The 27,505-nt window shown below is 35.6% G+C and overlaps 3 protein-coding genes across 21 annotated transcripts; 2 read left to right on the plus strand and 1 right to left on the minus strand.

Moving 5' to 3' along the window:
* Positions 1 to 974: 974 nt before the first annotated feature.
* Positions 975 to 4,826, plus strand: LOC103491038 (poly(A)-specific ribonuclease PARN). Of its 2 annotated transcripts, XM_008450834.3 has the most exons (7): positions 975 to 1,400; positions 1,545 to 1,675; positions 1,822 to 2,150; positions 2,605 to 2,718; positions 3,021 to 3,147; positions 3,233 to 3,500; positions 3,902 to 4,826. In XM_008450834.3, exons 1-7 carry the CDS (start codon positions 1,030 to 1,032, stop codon positions 4,668 to 4,670), a joined length of 2,109 nt encoding a protein of 702 aa, XP_008449056.2. In that variant the 5' UTR covers positions 975 to 1,029; the 3' UTR covers positions 4,671 to 4,826. The 2 variants fall into 2 exon arrangements, with proteins under 2 accessions (XP_008449056.2, XP_050942509.1); XM_051086552.1 differs by lacking the exon at positions 975 to 1,400 and having other exon boundaries at positions 1,543 to 1,675; positions 1,841 to 2,150.
* LOC103491037 (probable L-type lectin-domain containing receptor kinase S.7) lies at positions 4,802 to 7,210 on the minus strand. Its single transcript, XM_008450833.3, has one exon. It carries the CDS (start codon positions 6,955 to 6,957, stop codon positions 4,942 to 4,944), a length of 2,016 nt encoding a protein of 671 aa, XP_008449055.2. The 5' UTR covers positions 6,958 to 7,210; the 3' UTR covers positions 4,802 to 4,941.
* Positions 7,211 to 12,029: 4,819 nt separating this feature from the next.
* On the plus strand, positions 12,030 to 26,693 carry LOC103491039 (nicotinamide/nicotinic acid mononucleotide adenylyltransferase). 18 transcript variants are annotated; one of them, XM_051086555.1, is made up of 16 exons: positions 12,036 to 12,349; positions 12,482 to 12,557; positions 17,669 to 17,712; positions 17,810 to 17,901; positions 18,240 to 18,292; positions 22,556 to 22,728; positions 22,835 to 22,969; positions 23,137 to 23,210; positions 23,777 to 23,862; positions 25,274 to 25,357; positions 25,522 to 25,606; positions 25,672 to 25,785; positions 25,919 to 25,998; positions 26,090 to 26,191; positions 26,278 to 26,336; positions 26,404 to 26,693. In XM_051086555.1, the coding sequence occupies exons 7-16, from the start codon at positions 22,854 to 22,856 to the stop codon at positions 26,495 to 26,497; spliced, it is 894 nt and encodes a 297-aa protein (XP_050942512.1). In that variant the 5' UTR covers positions 12,036 to 12,349; positions 12,482 to 12,557; positions 17,669 to 17,712; positions 17,810 to 17,901; positions 18,240 to 18,292; positions 22,556 to 22,728; positions 22,835 to 22,853; the 3' UTR covers positions 26,498 to 26,693. The 18 variants fall into 18 exon arrangements, 17 of the variants coding, with proteins under 17 accessions (XP_050942522.1, XP_050942521.1, XP_050942517.1 ...); XM_051086554.1 differs by having other exon boundaries at positions 17,810 to 17,862; XM_051086557.1 differs by having other exon boundaries at positions 17,810 to 17,862; positions 18,240 to 18,271.
* The last annotated feature ends 812 nt before the right edge of the window (positions 26,694 to 27,505 follow it).

Raw genomic sequence — 27,505 nt, forward strand, 5'->3', positions numbered from 1 at the left:
TTATCAGTAATCCCCATTTTCTCATCCAAAAATCTAAAACAATTATGAGAGAAATGGAAAAAAAAATACAAGATTTGTTTGTTGATAAACATGATAATCTCTAACGCAATATGTTATAAATATAAGCAAAATGTTAGATTTCGTACTTTTGTCTTTTGTAAGGGATCATTAATCATAAAGACATAGGTGAAAAGTCAATGGTACAAAAAAAAAAGTTAAATTATAAAAAATGTCTCTGAACTTTGTAGTTTGTGTAAAAAATACTCTTAAACTTTTCAAAGTTTCAAAAATGTCATTGAACTTAAAAAATGGTTAAAAAATGTCCTTTAACGATTGTTTGGGATAAAAACCGTTAAAGTTTTGTTTTAAAAACACCCATGAATTATTGAACTTTTTTCTTTATAAGTACCCTTGAGCTTTAAAAATAAAAAGTTAAAAATACTCAAATCGATCCAAATTCTAGACCAATTTTCTCATCATCCAAAAGTTTAGGTTAAAACCATAGTTTTATATTTATTTGATTATTAACACAAATCATCAACACAAACAATCTCAATAGTTATCATTGTAATTAACATACAATCAACTGTCAAATAAAAATATATTTGACTATTAACACACCACGATAATTTGGCAAATTTGATGAGTGAACAATCAAAGTCTATTTTTTACTTTTTTTTTTTTTCAACTTGAGGATATTTATAAAAATTTTCAATAGTTTTGGAATATTTTTTAAAAATAATTTTAAAATGTAAGAGTATTTTTTTTTAACTATTTTCAAAAGTTTAAATATATTTAAATGTTTGGGAGTATTTTTGATACAAACTAATGAGTAGTGAGGTTTTTTTAATAAATAATTTAGAAAAAAGAAAAAAAGAAACTCACAAGAGAAAAAAAAAAAGGAAGTTCGACACGTCGTTTTACAAGAGTAGCCAGGAGGCTGAGACGACAAGTCGGCTTTGGCCTTATTTCATCGTCGTCTCTTTACCCTTCAACCTCAGTGATGCAAATCTCCCGGTAGACTCAGCGATGCATCCATCTCATCCTCTTTGGGCGCGGCGGCTTTTTTGCTTCATCAGAACTACAAACTACTCCTCCGCCGCCGTTACTGCTCCGGCCACCGCCTCGAACTCCAGTTTTCCCCTCAAGAATGTGACCAAGTCGAACTTCGAAGCTGCGTTATCGGAACTTCGAAGCCATGTCCGAGCTGCGGACTTCGTCGCCGTCGACCTCGAAATGACCGGCATCACCAGCGCCCCTTGGCGCGACTTGTTGGAGTTCGATCGCTTTGATGTTCGTTACCTCAACGTCAAGGACTCTGCTGAGAAGTTCGCCGTTGTTCAATTCGGCGTCTGCCCGTTCCGTTGGGACTCCGCCAAAAAGTCATTCGTCGCTCACCCGTAATTGCTTTTCTTCATTGTTTCATTTTGTTTTCGTTTAATTACTGTAGAATTTCGTGTAAACGACCCTCCTGTATCAGCTTACAGTGATGGGGAAATGGTTTCTTCTAGGAACTTGACATTGTCTCGCTGTTTGAGTTGCAGGCATAACTTTTTTATTTTCCCACGCCATGAAATTGAAGTCGATGGCCCTTCTTCCGAGTTCCTCTGCCGGACAACCTCCCTGGAATTCTTAGCTAAATACCAATTTGATTTCAACGCTTGTATATATGAAGGTAATTTTGTTTTCATGTGTTTTCACGTCATTTTATGCGATTGTTCAGTCTGATTTCCAAGCATAATCGCAAACTTTTAGTCGTTTAATTGCTCGACTCTTTCATTCCTCTCGGATTTTGAGAACTTGAATTCCAATTAATCACAGGAATATCTTATTTGTCCAGAGCACATGAAGATGCAGCACGTAAACGTTTGAATTTTGCATATGGGGATGAAATGTTAGATGCATCTTCTAATGTGACCAATGTTAGGGATAAGAAGAGGGTCGGCATTGCTGATGTTTTATTCAGAGAAAGAATGAAAAACAGATTACACGAATGGCGGGACAGATTACTATCTGAAAGAAACATGGAGTTTCAAGGCCAAGAAGGGTCAAATGATCACAAACGACAATTTCAAACCATTTTCTTCAAGACGCGACCTGCTCTTACTTTGAGTGATTTTACCTCTCATCAGATAAAATTGATTCAGCTGGTAAGATACATTGTTTTTCCCTCAACCAAGGGAGGTTGAAACTTTCAGATGTTGATAAAGTTGTTCTTCCAATATATATTTCATGTCACGATAAATAAGCTTTACATATTTTACATAAATTTTAAGCTTTAATGCATAAGTTTGTGTGGTTAATTAAAATGGAGATTGAAGTTTTATAGAAACTAGAGTAGAGAGATGTGTGATTTTATTATTCTCAAAGATGGTCATATTGCTTTGTACTTGTTTCTTTTGATTGCTATTTGAAGAAGCTCTGTCTCTGACAAAAAAAATAATTCTATTCCGATATTTTGCTACTTAGTCAGCAATTGTATCTATGTTTGGCAGCATGCTAGTTAATTTAACTGTCAGAATATTAATCATTGGATGCCCTTTCTTTGAGATAAGTTGATGTTATTTCTTTGAGTGATGATCATGTGGAGGTGAACATACGCAGGTAATTAAGAAGCATTTTGAGGATCTTTGTTTTGTTGTCGTGAATGATGGTAATGCAGATCTACAACAGTTTGTCGTGTACGTGGATTCTAGAGACGATAAAGAGCTGCTCATGGTTAGACACTTCCCTTCTATGCCATCACAGAGTTTGGACTTGAAACTAACAAGTGAGAGAGTTGAAATGAAAACAACTACCTCGACTTGTTTACTTTACTTCCTAACTTTTTAGTTTACATTTAAATCCATGCTTCTTAGACGTTTTAGTGCATAAAACTAAGTGCTCAAATTGGGTATGCTTTCTGAAAGATAATCGTGGAAATCCATATGTTACATATTCTGTCAGTAGTGGAAAACAATATGTGAGGTCTATAACCTTGTTTGTTACCCTAATGTCATGAATCGTCACAATTATTGCAGCAAGAGGTAAACCGTGACCAGAATAAAGCAGCTGAAACGAAGATACAATCTGCAATAGGGTTTCGTCATGTTATTGATCTCCTTTCATCGGAAAAGAAGCTAATTGTTGGTCATAATTGTTTCCTTGGTAAGGTGACATTCATCCTTAGTTGTCATAGGCAATAGCTAATGAACAATTTCATTGTCAGCTAACACATCTGTTTTTGGACCAGATATGCTTCACATACACAGAAAATTTATTGGCTCTCTTCCTTCAACCGCAGAAGAATTTGTCTCTTCTTTTGGAAAACACTTTCCATACGTCATGGATACCAAAATTCTCTTAAATGACAATTATATTCTTCGACGACGGATGAATAAGTCCAACACATCTCTATCCTCCGCCTTTGGCTCATTATGCCCGCATATTGCCTTCAGCTCTCTGAGGGTTAATGCCTTGAACGATTGTGTGCAAGTGGAGGTTCAAGTAGATGATCTAAGGTAGGTTTTTCCTGGCACATGTGGATGACTAGTATTTTCTATATTGAATGCTGCCGAAACTCATGGGTGAAATCCTAATTTGTCAACATGGATCATGAATTTCGGATCGTGCATGTTTAAGAATGATTCTAAAAAGGTTAAATTCACCATTATGAAACATGTTTTGAATGATTCAAAACCACTTTTGATGAAATAGAACTTGCATTTAAAAGAGAAATTAAATATCAAGTTAATTTTGAGTGTGTGTGAAAAAAGTTATTTTAATAATTTTAAAATCGTTTCCAAAAATATAATATTCTATCTTCGGATAACACAGGTCCATTTTGTGATACTCTGGGATTATTTAGAAACTGAAACTGAAATCTCATTGCATTTGTGTTTCTCTTGCAATCTCTATGCAGATCCTCCAAATGGAACTCCGGAGATAAACATGAAGCTGGGTACGATGCTTTTATGACAGGATGTGTATTTGCTCAAGCATGTAATCTTATGGGAATTGATTTTATAGATTGTTCAACTTCCAAAAATTTGGTTGACAATGAGATATTGCAAAAGCACATCAATCGTCTGTATTTGAATTGGGCCAGTGGAGATATTATTGATCTAAGCACTGGTAACCAAGTGACCGAGTCTTTCAAGACTAGAAAGCATCGAGTGCGAGTATCGTTTGAGAACATTGTTCTAATCTGGGGATTTTCTACCAACCTTACTGCAAGAAAGATCAAAGCATGCATCTCTAAAGTCTTCGGCCAGGCCAATGTCTCTAGTGTCAACCATTTAGATGAAAGTGCTGTGTTTGTGCAGTTTACAAAGCCAGAAATGGTTTCCGAATTTCTCAACTTAAAGGAGAAGTTGGAGAAGCGTGATGATCCAATATCAGTTTTGCATCCTCTCACTGAACTTTTCGATGCTAGGGCTACTCATGCTGCAGGCTATGAAGCATACAAGAAAATTTGCAGCTCTCCCATGTCGAAACTCTTGTTTTCTGATCAGGCAGAGGCAGTTGGGATTAACCGAAAGACGATGTTGATAAAATCTGAGGCAAAAAGGAGCAAAATTGACCAAGCTGTTGACATGTTGGATGAGACTACTGAAATACAGGGAACGGAGGGGGAAGCAAATGATCTAAGCAGCACTAACTACCAGAGTTTACGATCTTCTTCAATGTAAAGTCGCTCGGAACACCAAAAATGTATCGGTTTTCTTTTTTCTTTTTGCAAATTGAGATTGTACAATGCATATTTATGGAAAATGAAAGCCTAATTTGTAATAGTGGGATAGTTAAGCAGAAACCACCAATATAGAGTTCAAATAGATTGTATTGAACTCCCCCTCAGTTTCTAGATACTTGAAAAGTACATGTTGGCAACACTTGTGTGATAAACCAATAAAAGAATTTAACAATCAGGTGCAAGAAAAAATACACAAAAATTATTACTTTTCAGTCTATTTGGACAATGGTTGGCCTTGAAGTTTCCCACTCTCCTCCACCTTCTTCCTCTATTATAATGTCATCCACGGTCAGTGAAAAGCCACAAGAAAATGTAAGACTAGGCTTCATTTTAGGCACCAACGCTGGCTCTGCCTCGTTGTTGAGAATCTGTAGGACCTTCCTCATTGAAGGTCTTGTCGAGCTATCCGGGTTTGCACAGCTCAATCCAACGAGTAACAGCTTCTTCATTTCTTCTTCCTTGAACTCCCCATTCAACCTGTTATCAGCTGCTTCAATGATCTTGCCTTGAGAATGCAATCCCCAAACCCAATCTACCAGGTTGACCATTTTTTGAGTACCTGGTTCTCTTTCAATCGGCCTCCTCCCACATGCTACTTCAAGGATAACCACACCGTAGCTGAAAACGTCGGTCTTCTCGGTTGCTTTCCCATATTGAAGATATTCAGGTGCAAGATATCCCATTGTTCCTGCCGTTAGAGTTGAAACCGGGCTCTTGTCATGATCCATGAGCTTTGCCAATCCAAAGTCGCCCAATCTCGCATTGAAGTTCCCATCGAGTAGTACGTTACCCGTCTTTATATCTCTGTGGATGACTTGCTGTTCACACTCCTGATGTAGATATGTCAGCACAGACGCCAATCCAACAGCAATATTGTACCTGTGAGACCAGTTTAACAAGCTGGCTTCACTAGATTCCTGGTAAAGCAGCTTATCGAGGCTCCCGTTCGGCATAAAGTCGTAAACAAGAAGCAGTTCACCTTTCTCAACACACCAACCTTGGAGCTGAACCAAATTCTTGTGCCTCAACCGGGCTATGATCGACAACTCGGCTAGGAACTCGGTCTTCCCCTCGTGGGAATGCTTTGATCTTTTAACCGCAGAAATGTTTCCGGATGAGATGCAAAAAGCTTTATAGACAGTCCCAAAAGCCCCATTGCCAATGATCCTACTTGAATGAAATCCTTTTGTGGCTGTCTTTAGTTCTTTGTAACTAAACTCTCTAGGACCTGTCAAAAGTTCTGCCTTGATGCTTTTCTGAGTCCTAATCCTCCTCCATTTCCTAAGTGAAAAGAAACCAAAAACAGCAATCACAGCACAAAAGAAAGCCGGTCCGGCGATCCCGAGACCTAATCCGAGCCTACTGTGACGACCGTTGCCAGAATCAGATAAAGAAATATTAGGAGAAACAATCACAGAGCTATCAGAAACATTATGAGGGTTAAATCTAGGCCTAGCAGGAACAAACCCAGAAGTATTAAAACTCCAATTCTCAATCAAATGAAGCTCAGTACTCCCTTCGGTCGACCCCGAAAACCCAACAAACATAGCCTCCTTAAGATAGCTCGAAAGATCGACACCGACGTCAAGAAGCGCCTTAGAAGGTTTCGAACTAGAATTACTCAAGAAAACCCTCAACCTACATTCCTCGTTCTTGTACTCAATCCAAGCCGTAATCGACTTCCCACTCTTGAGATTAATACCTTCACTAGCAGGATTAGCAGTCTTGATCGAAATCAGGCTCTCAATGTCGAAGCCAACATGATGGGCATTCGGATCCTTGAAGACAGAATCAAGCCGTGTATCAAATTCAACCGCGAGAAACTTGTTCTTGGTCAATTGGGAAGAATTGACGAGACCCAAATACCCGCCTGGACTGCCGAGAGTCTGATTATCGGGGGAGAGGAAAAAGGAAAGACCGTCGCCGGAGGAAGTGGGGTTGATGTTGGTGATGGAGAAAGAGAATCTTGTAGAGAAAGAAGCAGTAAAGTTAGCATCGGCGTCGTAAAATCCGATGGGTTTGTTGTAAATTACGGTGCCGGCGCTTGAAGAAGGAACTCCGAGCTCTTTAGTGAGGCCAATGACGCCATCTCGGAGATGAGAGTCGCCAAGGAGAGTCAGGTTTCTGATATTGAAAGAAGTAAAATCGAAGCCGATACACTCTGTTCTTGAGGTAGTGAAGATAAGGAGAAAAAGGGTGAAAAGAAGGATAATTTTTTGAGTCATTGGAAAGGAATTAAGGAACTGGAAATGGGTTTTCAAGAACTGAAAGGATTGAATTGAAGAATTTCAATGTTCTTGATTGAAAGAAAATGGAGTTTAAACGGTTAGAAATGGAGCTTTGAAAATAATGCAAAAAGAACAGAGTATGGCAACGGTAACGATGGAAGAAGAGAACACGCAAACGACGTCGCTTCGGTCAAAGTATGACCAATGTGATAATAATGATAATAATTATATTAAAGTCTTTATTATAATAAATTTTTGTGTCAGTAATTAAATAATTATTCTGATTTGATGAATAAGGAAATAAAAATAAAGAAACAAAAAAAAAACACTTTTGATTATAACTATTTTCAATTTCGTAAATACTAAAATATGTTCTAAACTTTTAGGTAATCCACCATTGAATAAGGTTCATCCAAAAATAAAATTTAATATATTTGAACACAATATGTAAGTTTTGTTAATGATGTTAATTTATGCTCAAAATGATATAAAAGTTGAACTTTCCAAGTGAATCTCACATTTAAATACAATGCAATTCAATGATCCTTCAACCTTTTGTTAACACAATTTCAATCTAATTAATGGTTTTAATTACAATTCAATTAATTAATATTTTTAGATGAGTTATTGCTTTAAAATAAAATGAAACAAAAATCCTCTAATTTTATAAATTAAATTAATGTCTTTTATCTACTAAATTTTGATCAATTTGTCCAAATAGATTTAGTCTTTAAATTTGATGATTACATTCTATATAGATTCCAAACTTTAACAAACTTTTTACTTAGTTATCACCATGATTTTGGGCAATCCAATCTTTACCAATAAAACAATAGATTGAGTGAATAATGATGTCTACTCAACAAAGTTGACTAATGTGACACAATATGCCAAACAGCTAAAATGAAGAAAAAAAGAAGAAGTGGAAAATGTGCCAAATAAACATACTTATATTTTTAACTTAGTGTTTCGTATTTTAGAATTTGTTCAATTTAATCAACATGATTTTAAATACTAATTTAGTTAAGGTATTTTAAATAAATTTTAAATTTAATTCTTCAAAATTATATATAAATATTTTAGAGATATTTTTAAAAATAGTAAAATATTGAAATTATTTACAAAATATAGCAATTAACTCTTTTTGACCACTTAGGTTTTTTTTTTAAATAGTTTTATTTTTTTATTATTCTTAATAATTTGTTTAAGTAGGTTAAATAATAATAATAATAAAATTTCAAGAAAAAGAAAATACATTGGATTCCAAAATTTATAATATAAAAGTTTATATTTAATAAAATTAATCATACTATTAAAAATATATATAGAATTAAAATTGAACCAATTTTAAGGCTTTTTTTTTAATTAAATAAATTATTTGAAATTCAACAAAATTTGAAAATAGAAGGATAATGTTTGAAGGCATGAAATTTTGGTTGCAAAATAGGAGAATGGAAAACACAATAATAACAAAAGATTGTGAGTGGAAAATGTTTATAGAGAATATGACGTATGAGTGCTTTTATCTTTCTTTATGCGCCAATTGGAACTTTTAGAAAATTACAAAGTCGTCCCTCATGTCACCCACTAATAGGGACCAAAATGCAAATCTAATTGTGTACGGTCATATAGCCGTTGTAAATCAACAATCATGGGAAATGGGTCCAACCTCCAATTTCTCCACTTTCCCATGTCTAATTGTTTTCTTCAATAAATCTGCAAATTTTGAAGTTTTTTAACTCATCTTTAATTTATGGTAAACCATAGTCCATTACTGGTGATCTAAACAAATTAATTCTATTTATTTATATTAGTTATTGTTTATTTATCGATAGTTTATAATTTATTAAAAATGTTACAAGGATTTTAGTGTAGTAGTATTAGTATGATCTTCGATCTTAGAGGTCGGAAATATAATCTCTTATTTTATGTATATATATATATAATATTAAAGATTTAATAGTAAAAGAGAAGAGTTTTAAAAAATATAAATATTGCTAGTATTAAAATTTGAAATAAAACAGAATGAATATAATATATGTTCGTAGGAATTAATACCAAAAGTTGTTTATCTTGTTCTCGTTTTGAATTTCACTAGGCCCATTAGGAATTCATTTTTAGCAAATGGTGAATATTTTTTTCTTGTTTCAAGTGAGTATGTTTTGCCCACTTTCAGAAAATGACAAAAAAAAAATGATATAGTTTAAGTTTTATATTTTAAAAGTAGCACACTTTTAAAAAACTTATAAATTTGTATTTCTCGAATAATCTCGATCAGAATCGATCCTGAGATATAATATAATTTCGTGTGTCGGAGATTTGTCCAGAGTTTTTAATTTTGTTTGTTTATGGAAACTAAGAGCCATTAAAATGAAAGATTCTTATATATTTAAAGGTTTAAAGTATGTTAGTACTCACACATGTCAAGAGATTTTACGAAACCAAGATCACAAGAAGCCAAAAGTTGGATAACAGCCGAATTAATTCAGTCGAAGTGCCAATATGTTAGTCGTGGCTATAGGCTGAAGGAAATAATTCAAGATTTTCGGAAGGAATACAACGTAGAACTTACTTATGTGAGAGCGTGGAGAGCTCGAGAGGCTGCATTGTCCACGTTATTTGTTCTTTTTCACGATTTCTTTGTACTTATACATGTTATTTTATGATATCATTTGGAAACTACTGTGACTTAAACTTTTTATGGCTACGTTTTCAATTATGCCTAAACGATGTGTTACTCCTCACAAATTTAAGAATGTAAAGTTTGAATCGACAGATGCTTGTGAACGGAGTTTTCAGAAGTTGAAGAAAAGACTTGTAACAACTCCAATATTAACACTTTTGACTCCTGGTATATAATTTAAGATCTACTGTGATGCTTCTCATCAAGGTTTGGGTTGTGTCTTGATGCAAAAAAGAAAAGTTGTGGCTTATGCTTCCAGGCAATTAAAGAAGCATGAACATAATTACCCTACCTATGAACTATAACTAGCAGCAGTGGTCCTTACATTAAAGATCTTTGCGGCATTACCTTTTTGGTGAGAAATATCATATATTCACTGATCTTAAGGTTTGAAGTACATATTTAATAAGAAGGAATTAAATCTAAGATAGAGAATATGGTTAAAATTAATCAAGGGTTATGATTGCACCATTGATTATCATCCTAGTAAGGCTAATGTGGTAGCAGATGCCTTAATTAAGCATGAAGTCTCACTCTAAATTCGGTTGGTTCTTAGCTATTGGGAGAATTGAAGATGAGTGAAGCTATTGTGTCAGTAGGTAAGTTAGGAAGTTTAATTGCACACTTCCAAGCGCAACCTACTTTGATAAACCATATTATTCAAGCCCAGCAAGAAGATACAATGCTAAGGAAGTTAGCAAAAGAGGTAAGACTGAACCAAAGAACGAATTATAGCTTAAAAGGTGATGGTGCCTTCGTGAAGTATGATAGGTTGTGCGTACCTATAGACTAAGCCATAAAAGATCAAATTTTAGAGGAATTGCATAGTTCTGCATATGCAATGCATCCTGGTAGTACGAAAATTTATAAAACTTTGAGGAAGCACTATTGGTGCCCAGATATGAAGTGTGAAATTGCAGAATACGTGACTGAGTGTTTAATCTGTCAGTTAAACTTGAACGTTAGAGACTGGTAGGACTCCTAAATCCTCTTCCAGTGCCGGAATGGAAATGGAAGCATGTTACCATGGACTTTTTATTTGGACTTCCCCATACATCGAGTGGGTATGATGACATTTGGGTGATAGTTGACAGACTTACGAAGACAACAAGATTTCTGCCAGTCAAGATCACTTTCACCTTGGATAAGTTGACCAATTTGTACGTTGATAAAATTGTAAGTGCGTATGGAGCTCCAATGTCCATTGTATTACAAGGTTACCTTAAAGTTTTGGTGGAGTTTACAACAAACCTTGGATACCAAGTTATATTTCAGTACCACATTTCATCATCAGACAAATGGTTAGTCAAAATGAACCATCCAGACTTTGGAGAATATGCTTTGGGCTTGTGTGTTATAGTTCAAGGATAATTGGGATGCTCACTTGCCATTAATAGAATTCACATATAATGATAGTTTCCATTGAAGTATTGGAATGACACCATTCAAGGTTTTGTATGGTAGACGTTGCAGAACTCCTGTGTGTTAGAATGAAGTTGGGGAAAGCAAGTTAGTGGGGCCAGAATTAGTACAAAGCACTTTAGAGAATGTGAAAATTATTATAGAAAGGTAGAAAACAACCCAAGATCGTCAAAATAGTTATGGAGATAAGCGTCAGGGAGACTTGGAATTTGAGGTTGGTGACAAGGTTTTTCTAAAGCTATCTCCTTGGAAAGATGTGCTACAATCTGCCAGGGAAGTTGAGTCTAAGATTTATTGGACCTTATGAGATACTAGAACGTATTGGGCCTACAACGTATCGTTTGGTCTTGCCTATGGAACTTTCCAGGATTCATGATGTGTTTCATGTGTCAATGTTGCATAAGTACGTTCCCGATTCCTCTCATATTCTTAAGACACAACCGGTTCATTTGAAAGATAATTTGTCTTACGAAAAGAAACCAATACAAATTCTTGACAAGAAATAGCAAGTGCTTAGGAACAAGGTCATACTGTTAGTTAAAGTTCTTTAGAGGAACAATACTATTGAAGAAGCAACGAGGGAGACTGAATAGGCAATGAAAACTTAATACTCATAACTTTTCACATCATCATCTTACCGAATTTTGGGGATGAAATTCTTAAAAAGGAGGTAGTAACTCGTAAGCTTTCATTCCATTCTCCTTTTATTTATTTAATATTTTCTAAGTTTGAAAAACAAGTTTAAATCTAATTGTCAATTTTTTAAGATTGAATTGTAGTAATAAGGAAATTGCAACAAATTTAGTTTGGAAGAAGAATTGGAAATTAAATGTTAAAAGATGAAAAAACTAAGAAAATGGCCAAAATAAGAATTTAGTGTAAGTTGGGAGGATTATGCTCTTTTCCCACTATTATCATCGTTATTGTCTTCTTCTTTCCTTTTAGTGAGTTTTTTTTAAAAAAAGAGACAAAAAAGAAAAAGAAAATATTTCTCCTCCTCTCTAACGAACGCGCGCAGCCCCTCCCCCCTCCATCTCTCTCGCGCGCTGGTAAGCTCCTACCTTCCTCGGCGAAGCACGCCAGCAGCCACGCAACTCACCGACGCCGACGACCCTCCTCCGGCGATCCATCCCGCAAACGTTTACGTTGCCCGACCCGTCTTCACCGCTGCTCCAGCCAGTTGTTGAACGCGGGCTTCGTCGCGCCGTTGCAGTCCGCAAGCGTGCGCTACACTTGAGTTGCACCTTTTCATCATCATACCGTTCACGACTCTCATTCCCACTGGTAGTTGGATCTTCGAGTTTTGGATAAGGATTTGCTTATTTTAGTGTATTTTAAATGAATTTGTCGAAGATTTTTGAATACCCATTTAGTTTCCGCTTTGATTTTGCAATACCCATTACATTTTATTGTTAGATTTGGAGTTCTCGGAGATTTTAGCCGCTGTTCAGCCTTTAGGAAGCTTGGAATTGGATCTTTTCACACAATTTGGGTAAGATTCTAAGATTTATTGAGTGGGTTTTGAGTGCCCATTGAGTTTCGGTCCTATTATTAAACAACCGACGGTTTTTGGAGGTTAGGATTCGATAGTTGAAGGTGGATAGAGGGTTTTCCATCGAACTTTAGGGTACTTTGCTAAGTGTTTGGTAAGTGTTGGAGTAATTTAAGTGAGTTTTCTTCGAGTTCTTAAATGGCCATTAAGTCTAAGCATTAAAATTAAACTACCCGTAATATTCGGGTCCTAAAGTTGAATGTTAGAGGTAAAAAAGGGGCGTTCCATTAACTTTAGAGTTCGTTTGAGAGTCACTTTTATAAAGTTCAAAATATGAAGTGGTTTAGATGATCTTAGAAAGTGCTTAAGGTTGTTGATTCATGTTAATATAATGGATCTAAATCCCAAAAATATTTGATAGTTGAGATAAGAGCTTATGGAATTTAAAGACCCACTAAGATTGACTTAATTTGGGTGCTTATGGTCTTGAATTTAAGTTTTAAGTTAAGGGTTCAAAAGTGTAATTTTCGCTTAAATTAAAGTATGTAGGGATTGATACAAGTTAATAAGGGAAGTGTGATGGGACCCGTTCTTGTAATCAATCAAGTAAGATTGTTAATGGATAGTGAAACTCTAATACAGAAAGTAATCTCTCTCTCTTTGTTATTCTCTCTCTCAAGAATGAAGGAACTCTTCTTCATAAAACTTCACTGCCTATTCCTTTAGACTAAGGTGCTATTTAAGCTTTTTGCCTAACTAACTTTTCTAATAGATTTTATTAACAAATTTATCTATTTGTTGGTTTTCTTTCCTCTTTTGCTGTATTGCTGGATGATAGGGGTCTATCGTTACACCCCTTCTTCAAATTCACCTTGTTCTCAAGGTGAAACTCGGGAAATCATTGTTGGATCTCATCATAGTCTTCCCATGTGAAACATGGAATACAGGGTGAATGGATGTTTTCTCCGGTAGTTCCAACTTATAAGCCACTGGACCAATTCTCTCTAAGATTTTATAGGGCCCAAAAAATTTAGGAGACAACTTTTCATTTCTTCTTCTTCTTTGCAGTGAGACTTGCCTATAGGGTCTTATCTTAAAAAAGACCATATCTCCCACCATGTATTCTACTTCTCTTCTCTTTTGATATGCACTTCTATTCATCTTCTCTTGAGCGATTCTCAGGTGCTCTTTCAATGCCCCTAGGGCTATATCTCTCTCTTTTTGCTGCTCTGTAGAGTTTGGGGCGTCTTGATCTCCATAATATATCTGGGGGGTGGCAATCGACTACACACTGCTTGGAACGGTGTTATTCCTAAGGATTTCTGGAATATAGTGTTACACCTGTATTCTGCCCAATGTAGCCATCTAGCCCACTCTTTTGGTCTTTCTCCACAAAAGCAACGTAGGTATGTCTCAGTTCCTCTATTAACTACTTCAATTTGCCCCTTGGATTGTGGATGGTATGTTGTGCTTCGATTTAATTTTGTCTTGCCATCTTGAAGAGCTCTTTCCAAAAATTACTTAGAAAGACCTTATCCCTATTTGAGACTATAGATTTGGGATATCCATGAAACCTTACGATTTCTTTAATGAATAAGTTAGCCACGGTCTTTGCAGTATAAGGGTGTTTCAATGTCAAGAAGTGCCTATACTTGCTGAATCGATCCACTACTACAAAGATGACTTTAAATCCATTAAATTTAGGTAGACCTTCAATGAAATCCATAGATATTTCGCTCCATACACTGTTTGGGATTTCTAATGGCAATAATAGGCCTGTAGGAGAGAGAGCTAAAGATTTATTCTTTTGGCAAACTAGGCACTGCTCAATGTACTTCTTCACATCCTGTTTCTTCCCTTCTCAGTATAGTTCTCCAGCCAGCCTTTTATAGGTTCTTAGGAACCTTGAGTGCCCCCTAAATACCGAGTCATGATAGATGTGCAGTATTGTAGGGATCAATGCTGATGTCTTAGAGATGACTAGTCTATTCTTGTATCTCAACATCTCTTGCTGAATGGAGATTTTGCTCTCTCTGTTTTCTCCTTCCATTCTTAGTTATGTCATTATTTTCTGCAAACGTTTATCCTTCTCTACTTCTTCCTTTGACTATAAGCAAATCGATTACGTTGGGGTTGTTAAATTGCAAAGATGCACTATAGGAGGCATTCTTGACAAGGCGTCTGCTGCCTTATTCTCCAGTCCGGGTTTGTATACCACCTTGAATGAGTAGCCTAAGAGCTTTGCTATCCACTTCTGGTATTGAGGTTGGATCACCCTTTGTTCTAATAAGAACTTTAATGATCTTTGATCTGTCGTTACCACAAATTTTCTACCGAGCAAGTAGGACCTCCACCTTTGGACAGCTAAAACAACAACCATGAGTTCTCTTTCGTATACGGGTTTGACTCTATCTCTCACTACCAACATACGACTGAAGTAGGCAATAGGGCATTTAGACTGGGTTAGTACTGCTCTTATCCTGTAGCCTAAGGCATCTGTCTCTATTTCAAATGTAGCATTGAAGTCTGGTAGGGCCAACACTAGTAGTGTCATCATGGCATTCTGCAGCTTTTGGAATGGTTCGTGGGCTTCTTCACTCCATTTAAACACCCCGACCTTCAATAGTTGTGTTAATGGAGCTTCTATTGACCCAAAGTGTTGAACAAACTTTCTATAATAGCACGTTAAGCCCAAGAAGCCTCAAACTTCTCTGACATTTGTTGGTACTGGCTACTCCTTGATTGCTCTAATCTTCTCAGGGTCGACCTCCACTCCTTTACCTGAGATGATGTGTCCCAAGTAATCTACCCTCGTTTTCGCAAAGCTACACTTCTTCTAGTTTGCATATAGCTCGTTCTTTCTTAGTACTTCCAAGGCCAATCCCAAGTGTTGTAGACGTGCTTCTAGATCCTTATTGTAGATTAGGATGTCATCAAAGAACACAAGCACAAACTTTCTTAGGTATGGTTTGAAGATGGAATTTATCAAGGATTGAAACATTAAGGGTGCATTGGTCAACCTAAACGACACGACCATGAATTCATAGTGGCCTTCATGGGTTTGGAATGTTGTTTTTTTAATATCATCCTTGCACATTCGAATCTGGTGGTATCCTGCCTTCAAGTCGATCTTGGAGAACTAGGTAGCTCCATTCAGTTCGTCAAATAGTTCTTCAATCGCGGGTATTGGGAACTTGTCTGGTATGGTCACATTATTTAGTGCTCGGTGATTAACAAAGAAGCGCCAACTTCCATCCTTTTTTCTCACCAACAGAACCAGACTGGAATAAGGACTATTGTGGGGCGGATGACCTCTAACTTCAGCATTTCATTAACAAGTTTCTCCATTTCAGCTTTTTGTTGAAATGCATAGTGGCATGGTCTAACATTTACTGGGTTGGTACCTTGTTTTAGATGGATGTGGTGCTCTGTACTTCTTTGTGGAGGTAATTCTTGAGGCCATGTGAAGACATCCTTGAATTTCTTTAGCACTACTGATTTTGATTCTTATGTAGTCAGCACTTCTTCAATCTCATTCTCATTGTCTTCTGAGGATGTTGTTTCTCCCTCCATAGATCGACACTTCACCAAAAAGCTTTGATCGGAGTCTTCCCAAGTTTTTATTAGATTTTTCAAGCTTACTCTAGCCTTAGTTAGACTAGGATCCCCTTTAATGATTACCTTCTTCCCTTGGTGTAGGAAGGTCATAGTTAGATTTCGCTAGTCCAATTCGGTGATGCCTAATGAGTATAGCCATTGCATCCCTAAGACCACATCTACTCCCCCTAACTCCAATGGTAAAAATTTGGCTACTATCTTCCACTCGTTCAATATCAATTCTACGGCTTCGCACTCCTTTGCCTTTAATTGCTGTACCAGATCCTAGGATTACTCCATAGTGTGAAGTACCCTTGGTTGCTAATTGCAATTCGTTGACCAACTTCTCTGAAATAAAATTGTGGGTAGCACCATAATCTATTAATATCACTACTTCTTTCTCCTTAATTCTCCCCCTTAACTTCATGGTACCTGGATAGACTAACAACCTAGTTGATGGATAGTTCTACTATGGCCTCATCTTCTTCTGCTACTCTCACCATTTTCAACTCCTTTTCTTCGTAATTCATGTTTTCCATAATCTCCAACTCTTCATTATCGGCTCTTCCTACATCCATTTTGATTTCTCTCTGCTCCCTGGCCTTACACTTATGATCATGAGAGTATTTCACATTACATTGAAAATAGAGGCTTTTTTCTTTTCTAGCTTGAGTCAACCTCTTTGATGGCCCTTCTTTCTTTTCTTCTTTAGTCGAAGTTCCTCGTAGTGTGATCGTTCTCATTGGGAATATGTTATTGCTCTTGCTATCATTTGAGTTTGTAACGATATTTGATTTAGCAATAGATGAGGAGGATGCAGGGTACTTACCTCCATTATAGCCTTCGAGGTTAGCCTCACTTCGGATAATCTCCCGGTTTTCTACGAGTTGAGCCAACCGCATCATTTGAGCCTGATCGACCGGTTGACAGAATTCAACTTCAGCCTTGATCCATGGTAGTAAACTATTCATGAAGGTTTCTTCGATTACTCGATCTTGTAGATCCGATAATGGTTCCATTAGTTTATCGAAATGGTTTCGGTACTCCTCTACTGTCGATTCTTGTCGAATTATCAGGAATTGGCCGCATAAGGATCATTCTCTTACAGATCGAAATCGCATGGGTAATTGTTCTTTTAAATTCAACCAACTCGTAAACTTCTCCCGCTCTTCTTGTGCTATAGAGCTAGTCCTTTAAAACTGATCATGGCAACAATCTTCTTCTCGAAGTTTGTCAACTTGTGAATTTGAAAATATCTATCTGTGCGAAAAAGCCACGCATTCGGGTTCGCCGTTGAATACCGACATTTCTACTTTTTTGAATTTATTTCGATCATTACCTTTCTCTTCATTCTCTTTTTTGCTAAAATTCGGTTCATCGATTAGTTCTTCCATTTTAGCTTTCATTTTGCTAGTTGATCCCTCCGATTCTCGAGTCGATGAATGCTCCTTCATCATGCCTTCAATGTATTTCAGGATTAGTTGCTGCTGTTGTTGATTCTTTTCATTTTGCAGATCGACCTTCTCCATGTGTTTCGTGATCTTTGCTTCGAGTTGTGGTAATCGTTGCAATTCTGTTATGATATTCATAATTTCTTCTTTAACAGCCTTGAACCTCTCTTCGACTTTTTTAGCCATTTTTCGTTGCTTGCCCAGGATGAACAATCTCTGATACCAATATGATGGGACCCGTTCTTGTAATCAATCAAGTAAGATTGTTTATTGATAGTGAAACTCTAATACAGAAAGTAATCTCTCTCTTTGTTATTCTATCTCTCAAGAATGAACAAAGGAACTCTTCTTCATAAAACTTCACTGCCTATTCCTTTAGACTAAGGTGCTATTTAAGCTTTTCGCCTAACTAACTTTTATAACAAACTTCTATAACAGATTTTATTAACAGACTTATCTATTTATTGGTTTTCTTTCCTCTTCTGCTGTATTGCTAGATGATAGGGGGTTTATCAAAGTGAGAAATGGAGTCCTTGGATGTAAATAGCTTAACTGCTAATAACGAAGTGTTTTGAACATAGTTGTGACGTCTTGCTATGTGAAGATAACTGAGAGATCTTAATCTTTGTTTCAGGTTAAATTGAAGTGGGGAAAGCGTATAATCCCGTGAGTTTTGAGTCATTGATTGTGAGTGGTTTATTTCCAAGTATTTTCATTATAAATCTATGTGTTATTATAGAATACTATGAGTGTTTTGTGATCCATGTGTTAGAAATGTTTTCAAATATGATTTTTGGTTTTCCATGAACTCTTATATTTCGGAAATGTGGTTGAAACAAAACTTATTAGTCATGTTTTAGATGACAACTGGATTTTTTTTTTAAAATACTCATTGATCTGTTATTAAACTTGGATGGTTTGAATGAAATGTTGTTCTAAAAGCATACATTGATGGTTGAGTACTAAAAACCACTTTATGAAATTGTGTTTCTGACCATGTTTGGCTTTCAAACATGAAATATGTGATGTTTATGAAATAATGTTGGTGATTTCCCGAAAGGCTACGTGAATGTGTTTCCATAGTGCCACCTATGGTTGTTGGGGGATTTTGGGGCTGAAAGAGGCCGTGATCGGAGATCCGAGAACCTGAGCCTAGGTAAGGATGTGGATGGAGTATTGTGATTGGCTTCGGGCCTAGCTTAACTCATGATGGGTGGTTCTATGTGCCCATAGGAGCATGGATATGGAAGTTGCTACCGTGGTAGGTGCTAAGTATGCGTGAGGTTTGTTTGGCCGCGTGTTTTCTTTTGGATATGGATCACGTGTGGGCTATCTCGGCCGTGTATTTAGTATTCTATCATGGTTGGATTGGATGGAGGTTGCTACTGTGGTAGGTGCTAAGTATGTGTGAGTTCAGTTTGGCCGCGTGTTTCTTTATGGATATGGATCATGTGTGAGCTATTCTCGGCCGTGTATTTAGTATTCTACCATGGTTGGTTGGATGGAGGTTGCTATTGTGGCAAATACTAAATGTGCGTGAGCTTAGTTTGGTCGCATGGTTCCTTGATCGTGTGTGAGCTATTCTTGGCCGTTTATTTAGGCGCTCTGCTATGATAGACCCTCGTATGGTATAAGTTTGTTGGCAAATACTTACGGTTTATGGTAATATGTGATTTTAACGTTTAATTATTATTTCATTGTTGATGTCATATTTAAACAGTTTGAGAGCATGTTTTACGAGCTTTTTACCTCTAAAAGCTTGCCACTCATTGAGTTTTTAGTTCATGTTTTCAATGTTTTTTCCCCCAGGTAGTGGTCAAGAACCAAGCATTGGTTGAACCACCTATCACCGTTTGTACATTTTCATTTTGTATGTATATAGTTAACTTTTGTATTGCATCATGGGGTGGTTAGATGTAGCGAGAGTGACGCTAAGGACTCGTGTTTTAAGAGATCCCTCATTAGATTGTAATCATTTTGTATGTAATATCTAGTTTGAATTTAAACTCTTCTTGAAACTCTGGAATCGTCTAGATGAGTGTGTGGTGAGACATACTTGTTGTGATGTGGAATCTGAAGTTTGCTTATATATACATATAAAAGTGAAATTATCTTCCTTTTCAGGTTTGGCTAACCCATATTTTAGGGGAGATGTTGTCGAAATTTTTATAGGATTTCATAATGTGTTCCATAGAAGTTTAAGTTGGAAAGAGTCGTTTTCAAAAGTATTTTCATGCCACGATCTAGGTTAGAGAGGAAAACCTAGAACGGGGTGTGACAAGGTGAGTACGTGCAACTCCATTGCATGATGTGTGGTATCGCATCGTGCAAAGCTCTAATGGCAACCCACCCACTCTTGGACGACACTATCTCGTATACCCAAACCTACAAATACAATGATAACATTAATATAAGCATATAACTATTGAAAAAAAATAAGTATAGAATTTACTAACTTGAAAGGCGAAGGAAAACCCGTATAAGCTCTATGAATCCAGGGACTTGTTATTAGTAGGTTTCTTCTTATGCAAGACAACTTTTCCATTCAGTGCTCCTTTCAAGCTACACAGGGTCTTAACCCATATCAACTCATCCCAAACGTAGCTGACAGAGTCCTTCAAATTGTCTATAAGGCCTAACATCGTTCAGTCCATGTGCTGCCTCCTCTTCCTCCCCATCATCGGTAGCTCGATGAAATAAAATAGGGATATCTTCACCGCATCCTTGTAGCTCTCGAACTGAATATTCTAATAATCTTTATCCAACTTGGCAACGCTCATATTCATCTTATTGCCCAAATATAACTGTCGCAGTCTAAGGGCTTTATCCTATTCAAATTCAACTACACATTGTGGCCTATACCTCAACCCCGTGATATTGTCAAAATCTTTTCGACCGAAGGAGACCTTCTCGCTTAGTAATTTATAACGTCCTCCTGATTATCCTCAACCTCTCCGAGCAAGATGTAATGACATGAGGGTCCATTGAAAATCACAACTTAATGTTTTATAAATGTCCAAACATGGTTTTCCTGAACAAAAGGTCAAGTTTGCTTGAAAAAGGTTAAGTTTGCTAGAAAAAGGTTTGCACCGTGGATTTTTGGTGACAAGAGGCATCTGCCAAACAAAAAACTTACATAACAAGATAAAATCAGTAATCTGCCCTAGAACTTAGGGCAATCTCGGTCGAGAATAACATGAATCGACAATGGAACTTGGGCCAAATTGCACTAGGATGCCACGAGATTAAGTTTTTACATGCATTCTGTAACGTATCTCAGGTTAATCTCGGCTGAAATTGGCATTGAGAACCTCACAAAATGCAAATGTAACGCAGCAAATCTCAAGACTCATTCAACAAATCTTGGGGCAATTTCATCGATCTTGATCAAGATTCATCATCTACACGAGTCCAGATTATGAAATTTCTATCGTCAAGTGAAACCACCTGCATTAACTTAAAACTAGATACAAAAACAGCTCCAACAACCTCGGATTTCACTAATAACCTTAAACCCTTAACTTAAAACAAAGCCCTAAACTATCAAACAGTTCAAAGTTAATTAATTTAAGCTTGGAATACAATTGGGGACACACTTTGTAAGGTTTGCCGCACAAAAACCAGTCAATTTTGAGAGCAAGAAAAACGTTCAAACTCGACCGAAATGAGAAGCTTGTTTGGTAAAAGTGAATATCGAACATCAGCAAAACAAGAGTATTTTGATAATTTGAACATGTTCTGTTATTTTGAATTTTAAAAACAAAGCATTATATCTCGGGTTGATTTTGCCCAAGATTTGCGAAGAAAAACAAAAATGTAAGTTTTATCAATGCACTAGTTTTGAAATGTAAAGTTGTTTTTGTCGTTTTCCCCTCTCTTCCTCTGTTTCTCTAGTCTCACATTTCTAATTCTCACCTTCGCCGTTGTGTAGACTCCGTAATCCTCAACTTCTTCCCCACCCTCGCCGTCGTCTTTATTCCGGTGGAATATCCTAGCATCTGATTTCTTTACTGAACCAAGCATCTTCTGGGTTTTGTTTGCTTGTATTTCAGTTAATCTTACTAACAAATGACTCTAAATTGATTTATTTAATTGACACAATAATGTATTTTCTGTTCTTGTTATGGGAAATTGTTGGCTGCCTTTGAATTGAGTTTCCTGATGTTGAAGTCACTTGGTTTTGTTTATTTTTGGTGGGGTTCTTGTTGTTAAGTTCAGTTCATTGGTTGCTGTTTGTTATTGTTGGCTTGTTGTATTGAACGGATAGCCTTCAACCTAGTTCTTAAAACCAACGATTCTTTTGGATTTTACCTTGTTCAATACAATCAACAGTTTTTTTTTTTTTTTTATTGTTTCTGTCCGTTGGTAAAAGTTCACCTCGTGTGAAGCTTTGCTTTGCTTTTCATCTGATATTGTTATCATTTAGTATTTTAGTTTCCGAGGTTAATTTGTTCTACTGTTTCTTCAAGTTGATTACCTCACGCATTGAACCCAGAAATTATTGATCTTGTATTAATGTAAAGTAAAAATAGACTAATCTTTGGATCAATTTAGGCCTCAAATTTTGAAGGATGAGCGTCAGCATAATTCTTAAATATGGTTGTCTCAAAAAATTATTAATATTATAAGCCATTCTTGCGCCTAATTTATTTGAGAACCCTTGGGATGAAGTTGAGCCTTTTCTGTTCAAATAGAAACAAAAGACCTTCGAGAACGATTCAATTTATAAGTTTGGATAATTCCTAAAACCTCCAGATGACCTTACATATAGAAAAATAAAAAGATAAAGGAACCGTAGTTCACTAGTGCTGCAATGTCTTTACATGTTTTTCTTGAAGTAATACTATGCCGAGCCTCAAAATTTATTAAAAGAACCTAGGTTAGGTTTCTTTCACCCATAATTATTAGTCATGGAGTAGTAATTGTGATTAATTTTTTCTCTCTATGTAGGTGGCATGAATTTCCTAAGAAATTAGCCGATATCAGCTCATGCTCGAGAACAATAGAATTTTCAAATCTGTTGAAGCTCCAAATTGAATGCTGAGGAAATTAACCGAACAGATCTAGTTGCTGAGGGCATTTACTGCAAAGTCAGTTTTTGGGGAATTGATTCACTCAAATTGGCAAGCATATCCACTAGTACTTTTTACTTTTCGTCTTTGTCTGAAAATTACCTAGCATATAAAACGTTTTAGTTTCATAGTGATTGTATTTTCTCATTCCCTTTAGCTTCATCTGAAAATTTCCCATGGCGGCTTCATATGGTCAAATATCAGAAGCAATAAGTTCCATGGAGATCCCTTTGCCGGTCGATAAGTTAGCGTTGGATCTGGTTGGCCATGACTCCTCTTGCCCTTCAGTCAAGTTAGTTTTTCATTACGTTTTCTTTGACATTTTTCTTTTATTTTTGTTAGCTAAATGGGAGGATTTTCAAATGGCCACTTGTGTACAAGTTTCATATATTTACTTTGTTCTAATTTTTAGGTGAATTCACTTGTTTAACTCTTTTTGGGAATCTGTTTTAACTGTAGGCCTAAAATGCTTGTGGTTCTTGTAGCTACTGGAAGCTTCAATCCTCCCACTTATATGCATTTACGCATGTTTGGTGAGTTGCCAATAATTTCCTTCATATTTTTGGATGAGAATTTGGAGAAAGTTAATAAATTCTGATGCAATGAATTTCAACGTGAGAATATCAGATATATCTCAATTAGACAACTGAGCCTGTTTCAACTTTCTTTTGCCACTAAAATAAGAATTTAAGAGCACCTTCTCCTTTGAAATATTTTGCACAGTATTTATCATTTAGTTGGGTCCTCCGTAGATAGTGTAGAAATCTTCTTTTATTTAGAAAGTATGAGATGAGATTTCTTTCTTCTTTTTGCTGAGAATTTTTAGATGTGATGAGATTCTTTTTTTTCTATTAAAAATTCTTTTTTTGTTTGCTTATGATTTCAAATTAATACAGTTGACATGTAATTTTGTATCAATTATTTTGTTCGTACCATTTTCTTTTGAAGTAGTAGCCTAGAGATTTTAGTAACAACAAAGTTATGTGGAAGTACTGTATTCTTCTTTTTTGTTGGCTACTTATTTGTTTCAAATTATGAGTTTCACTTGTGATTGAATTTGTGAACCTTGTGCAAACTTAGATTTTCATTTTGTGCATAGAGCTGGCAAAGGATGCACTGAAATTAGAGGGCCTTTGTGTTATTGGAGGTTATATGTCTCCAGTTAATGATGCATATAAGAAAAAGGTATGCAAATTTATTGAAAATTGAAAAACCTTTTGTTGGTTAAACAATACATAAAATTCACACGCGTTTATTTTTATTATTTTTTAATTCTTCTTTTAAATTGAAGGAAATAATTTATTTCCTATAAGAAGTTTTACAAGAGTGAGGAGTAAGAAATTAACCTAAGCTCAATATTGATTGAGGTCATGAAAACGTTAGTTGATTTGCATAAATAAATGAGGGAGGCAGTTTAGAAATGTTTGGGCAAGGAAATCAATTATATGTAAATAGTTTCTAGTTATACTTTCCCACACTAACCATTATTTCTTCGGTTTCTTTTCAATGAAAATATCATACAAAAGACAAATTAAGTTTGACACGGACTCCAAACTATACTTCTTTCTCTTTTGTTTTTTGTTTAAAAAATGGTTTATGTTTATCTTGACCATTTTCACCACACAATCACCCATCCTCTTTTGACATTGAAAAACTTGTAGAAAATCAATATAGGTGGTCATAGAAGGTTGAGCCTATGACTTCAAAAGGACTTGGATTTGTTGCCTTTCAGGTTGATCACTTTGCCTATCCATAATGACAATCTTATCTTTGCTCACGAGGATCTAAATATACATCAAATTGATTCTTCTTGGTGGTGCAGAAATCATACAGTGAATATAATGCTCTTAGTTTTTCTACAAAAAGTAATAATAAATAGATACATCCAAATGATGATGGATTCATCGAGTTTTCTAGGATAAGAAGAGAAGAAAAATACCATCGTCTGTAACTTTCTTGGTACTTGTGCTTCCCCAACTTCCTTGAGGATGATCTCTTGATCAGGATCAAGAGTTTGAAGTGTTATTCTCTAACAAGAAGTTCTAGAAGACTTGATTTTGCAATCACATTTGGAGATGAACTTCCAAAGCCATTGCAACGAGTCAATGACTAATGTACTTTTCTGCTACTAACCCCTTAATGGCGTCTATGCAACAAGTATTAGCAATAGTATTTGGTTTCAAAAAAAACATCCAACACCACAGGAGATCACAAAGACACTTCTACAAAACAAAAAAACAGAAAACAACATATTGAATTTGTTTCTCAAAGTGCACTCTTTAGGACACTTGGCTTCAAAAGCCAGCGCCCATTGAGGTGCATTCCTGCAAGAAGTAATTTCTTCTTTTTCATCCGTCTAGGAATGAGATAGATAGTAGAGAAGGATGTTAGAAAGAGATGAAAGAATTCCACTCCTTTAGAAATAAGGACTATCTATGATTCTTTCATCTCTGGAACTAGCAAAATTTTTTATTTGGCCGAGTGGTTTTGATCACATACGAAGTAATAGTTTATATATGATAGTTGTCCCATAGTTACTATTTCTGTTAATTTCTGTGCATGGCCTAACGGAGCAGAGATTCTGATTATTATTTAGGGCCTCATTTCTTCTGAACATCGAATTAAGCTTTGCAATCTAGCATGCCAAAGTTCAGAATACGTCATGGTCGATCCATGGGAGGTATTTTTTTTTTTCTCATCCCCCTTAGTGTATCATTACTCCAAGGGGGTTTAACAAAATGTTATGAGATATTTGTTACATTCATAATGTGGTTTTTCTGTTGAAACTTCATTACTTGATCAGTTTTATGCTTGAATAATTTTGGAATTTGACTTCTGATTTAGGCCAGTCAAAACTCCTATCAACGCACGTTAACTGTTCTGTCTCGAGTCAAGACTTCGCTGTGCGACCGTGGATTGCTATCCAAAGGTATGGATTTTAGGAGATGAAAACATCATTAGACCATCTCATACAGTGTTTTAAAGTCCTCCCAGGCGCGTGCTGGCACAAGTCTGGCACCTCAAGGCAAGACAAGGCTCACAAAATAAGATGTGCCTCAAGTATGGATAAGAAAAGGTCGAATGCGTTCGGAAAAAAGGGGATGGGGGGTTGGTTTCGTCTTTTGCTTTTCATCCTTGTATAGTAAAAATAGCATTCTACGCACAAAACCTACCTATTACAGTTGCATTATATGTTTCCATAGGTTACTAGAATAATCTTGTCTTTCTCTGCTTTTGCAAGAATCCCTGAAGGTGATGCTTGTTTGTGGTTCTGATTTGCTTCAATCTTTTGCAACACCTGGAGTCTGGATACGGGATCAAGTATGGATATTTGTTTATTTTTTTATGTAGTGACATCAATCACTATAATTTGATTCAAGCCAATGATACTTGCTCTCATTTCCCTTCATAGGTTAAAATCTTATGTCGAGATTTCGGTCTTGTTTGCATTCGCAGAGAAGGACAAGATGTTGAGAAAATCATATCGGATGATGGAATTCTAAATGAGAACAGAGTAAGCAATTTGTGTCATTAGACAGTGACCACTTGTGACTTCTTTTGCAAGCTCTCTTCTAATACTGGGAAAAAAATTCCTTGCAGAACAATATCAAAATTGTAGATGAAATTGTACCCAACCAAATAAGTTCCACCAGAGTAAGGTAAGCAGAAATAGAATGAAATTTTTTGGTATTAATTCCTATAAACATATATTATATTGATTTACAGGGATTGCATCTCAAGAGGACTGTCAATCAAATATCTTACTGCAGATGAAGTTATTGAGTATATAAGAGAGCAACATTTGTATCTGAATCCTTGATGCTATGTTTTTTTTTCTTCTTTTTTGACAATCACCTCATTTTAGAAATGAAAAAGAGTATCTTAATAAGTCAATTGTAACCCCCAATAAATCCAAAGTTATTCCTATTTCTTTTAAAAGTACACGAACTTATAGTTTGTAATATTGTTGTATTGCATTATCACAGAATAAATAAACTAAGTTTTTTTTTTAATTATTGATTCTTATACTATTTTTTGGTGGTTAAAGTTCACATCCAATCCTTGAACTTTCATCGATAACAATTTAATTTATGAATTCAATATGTGATAATTTACATATTAAAGTTTAAAATTCAAAAACTAAAATGTTATATCTATTGATTTTTAACATTATTTTGTACATGTACATTTACATTTGTTTCAAGATTAAAGAACCAACAAAGTTGATTCATTTATTTGTTTGGTTTGGATTTTATTTTGGCAAACTTTTACAATTACTTAATTTGTTCCTTTTGGATTTTCAAGTTCACTTTTCATTTTAGTTTTAAATTTTGGTAACGTATCTACCTTTATCTTTAGTTTTCGAATTTTGGATGAGTTGGAAATATAATGTAATTCAAACATTAGATAGATTCGTAACATAATGTAATTCAAAAAACTCAATTACCGTCGATATTTGAAGTTTCATAAAAGTTATAATTTAATCTTTATATTCAAATTTTTAACAATTTAATTCTTGAATTTTAATAAATTCAAATTTAGTCTATTAGATATAAAATTAAAATTTTACATGTGTTTAAGTTATACATGGATCGATTTATATGCCTTGTGCCAATATTTCCTAGTTTTGGTATGATTGTCAAATTGATTTTGGCTCAACAATCGTAATTATTGACACGACTTTTCAATCATGAGATGAGAGCTTCAAATTACAACTTTTCTCAACTTTTCTCATTTAAAACAGATTAAATTACACGTTTACTACTTGAATTTTTGGGGTTTTATATTTATATCTTATTGTCCATAAACTTTTGATATTATGTTGAAT

Source organism: Cucumis melo, chromosome 6, assembly GCF_025177605.1.
Source record: "Cucumis melo cultivar AY chromosome 6, USDA_Cmelo_AY_1.0, whole genome shotgun sequence".
In the NCBI taxonomy this organism is placed as follows: domain Eukaryota; kingdom Viridiplantae; phylum Streptophyta; class Magnoliopsida; order Cucurbitales; family Cucurbitaceae; genus Cucumis; species Cucumis melo.

Coding starts and splice junctions, on each gene's coding strand:
- LOC103491038 (XM_008450834.3), top strand. CDS start 1,030: ATGCATCCATCTCATCCTCTTTGGGCGCGGCGGCTTTTTTGCTTCATC. Junction 1,401..1,544: donor AAGTCATTCGTCGCTCACCC/GTAATTGCTTTT, acceptor TTTGAGTTGCAG/GCATAACTTTTTTATTTTCC. Junction 3,148..3,232: donor TGGTCATAATTGTTTCCTTG/GTAAGGTGACAT, acceptor TTTTTGGACCAG/ATATGCTTCACATACACAGA.
- LOC103491037 (XM_008450833.3), bottom strand. CDS start 6,957: ATGACTCAAAAAATTATCCTTCTTTTCACCCTTTTTCTCCTTATCTTC.
- LOC103491039 (XM_051086560.1), top strand. CDS start 22,854: ATGGCGGCTTCATATGGTCAAATATCAGAAGCAATAAGTTCCATGGAG. Junction 23,211..23,776: donor TATGCATTTACGCATGTTTG/GTGAGTTGCCAA, acceptor TTTTGTGCATAG/AGCTGGCAAAGGATGCACTG. Junction 25,999..26,089: donor GAGTCTGGATACGGGATCAA/GTATGGATATTT, acceptor TTCCCTTCATAG/GTTAAAATCTTATGTCGAGA.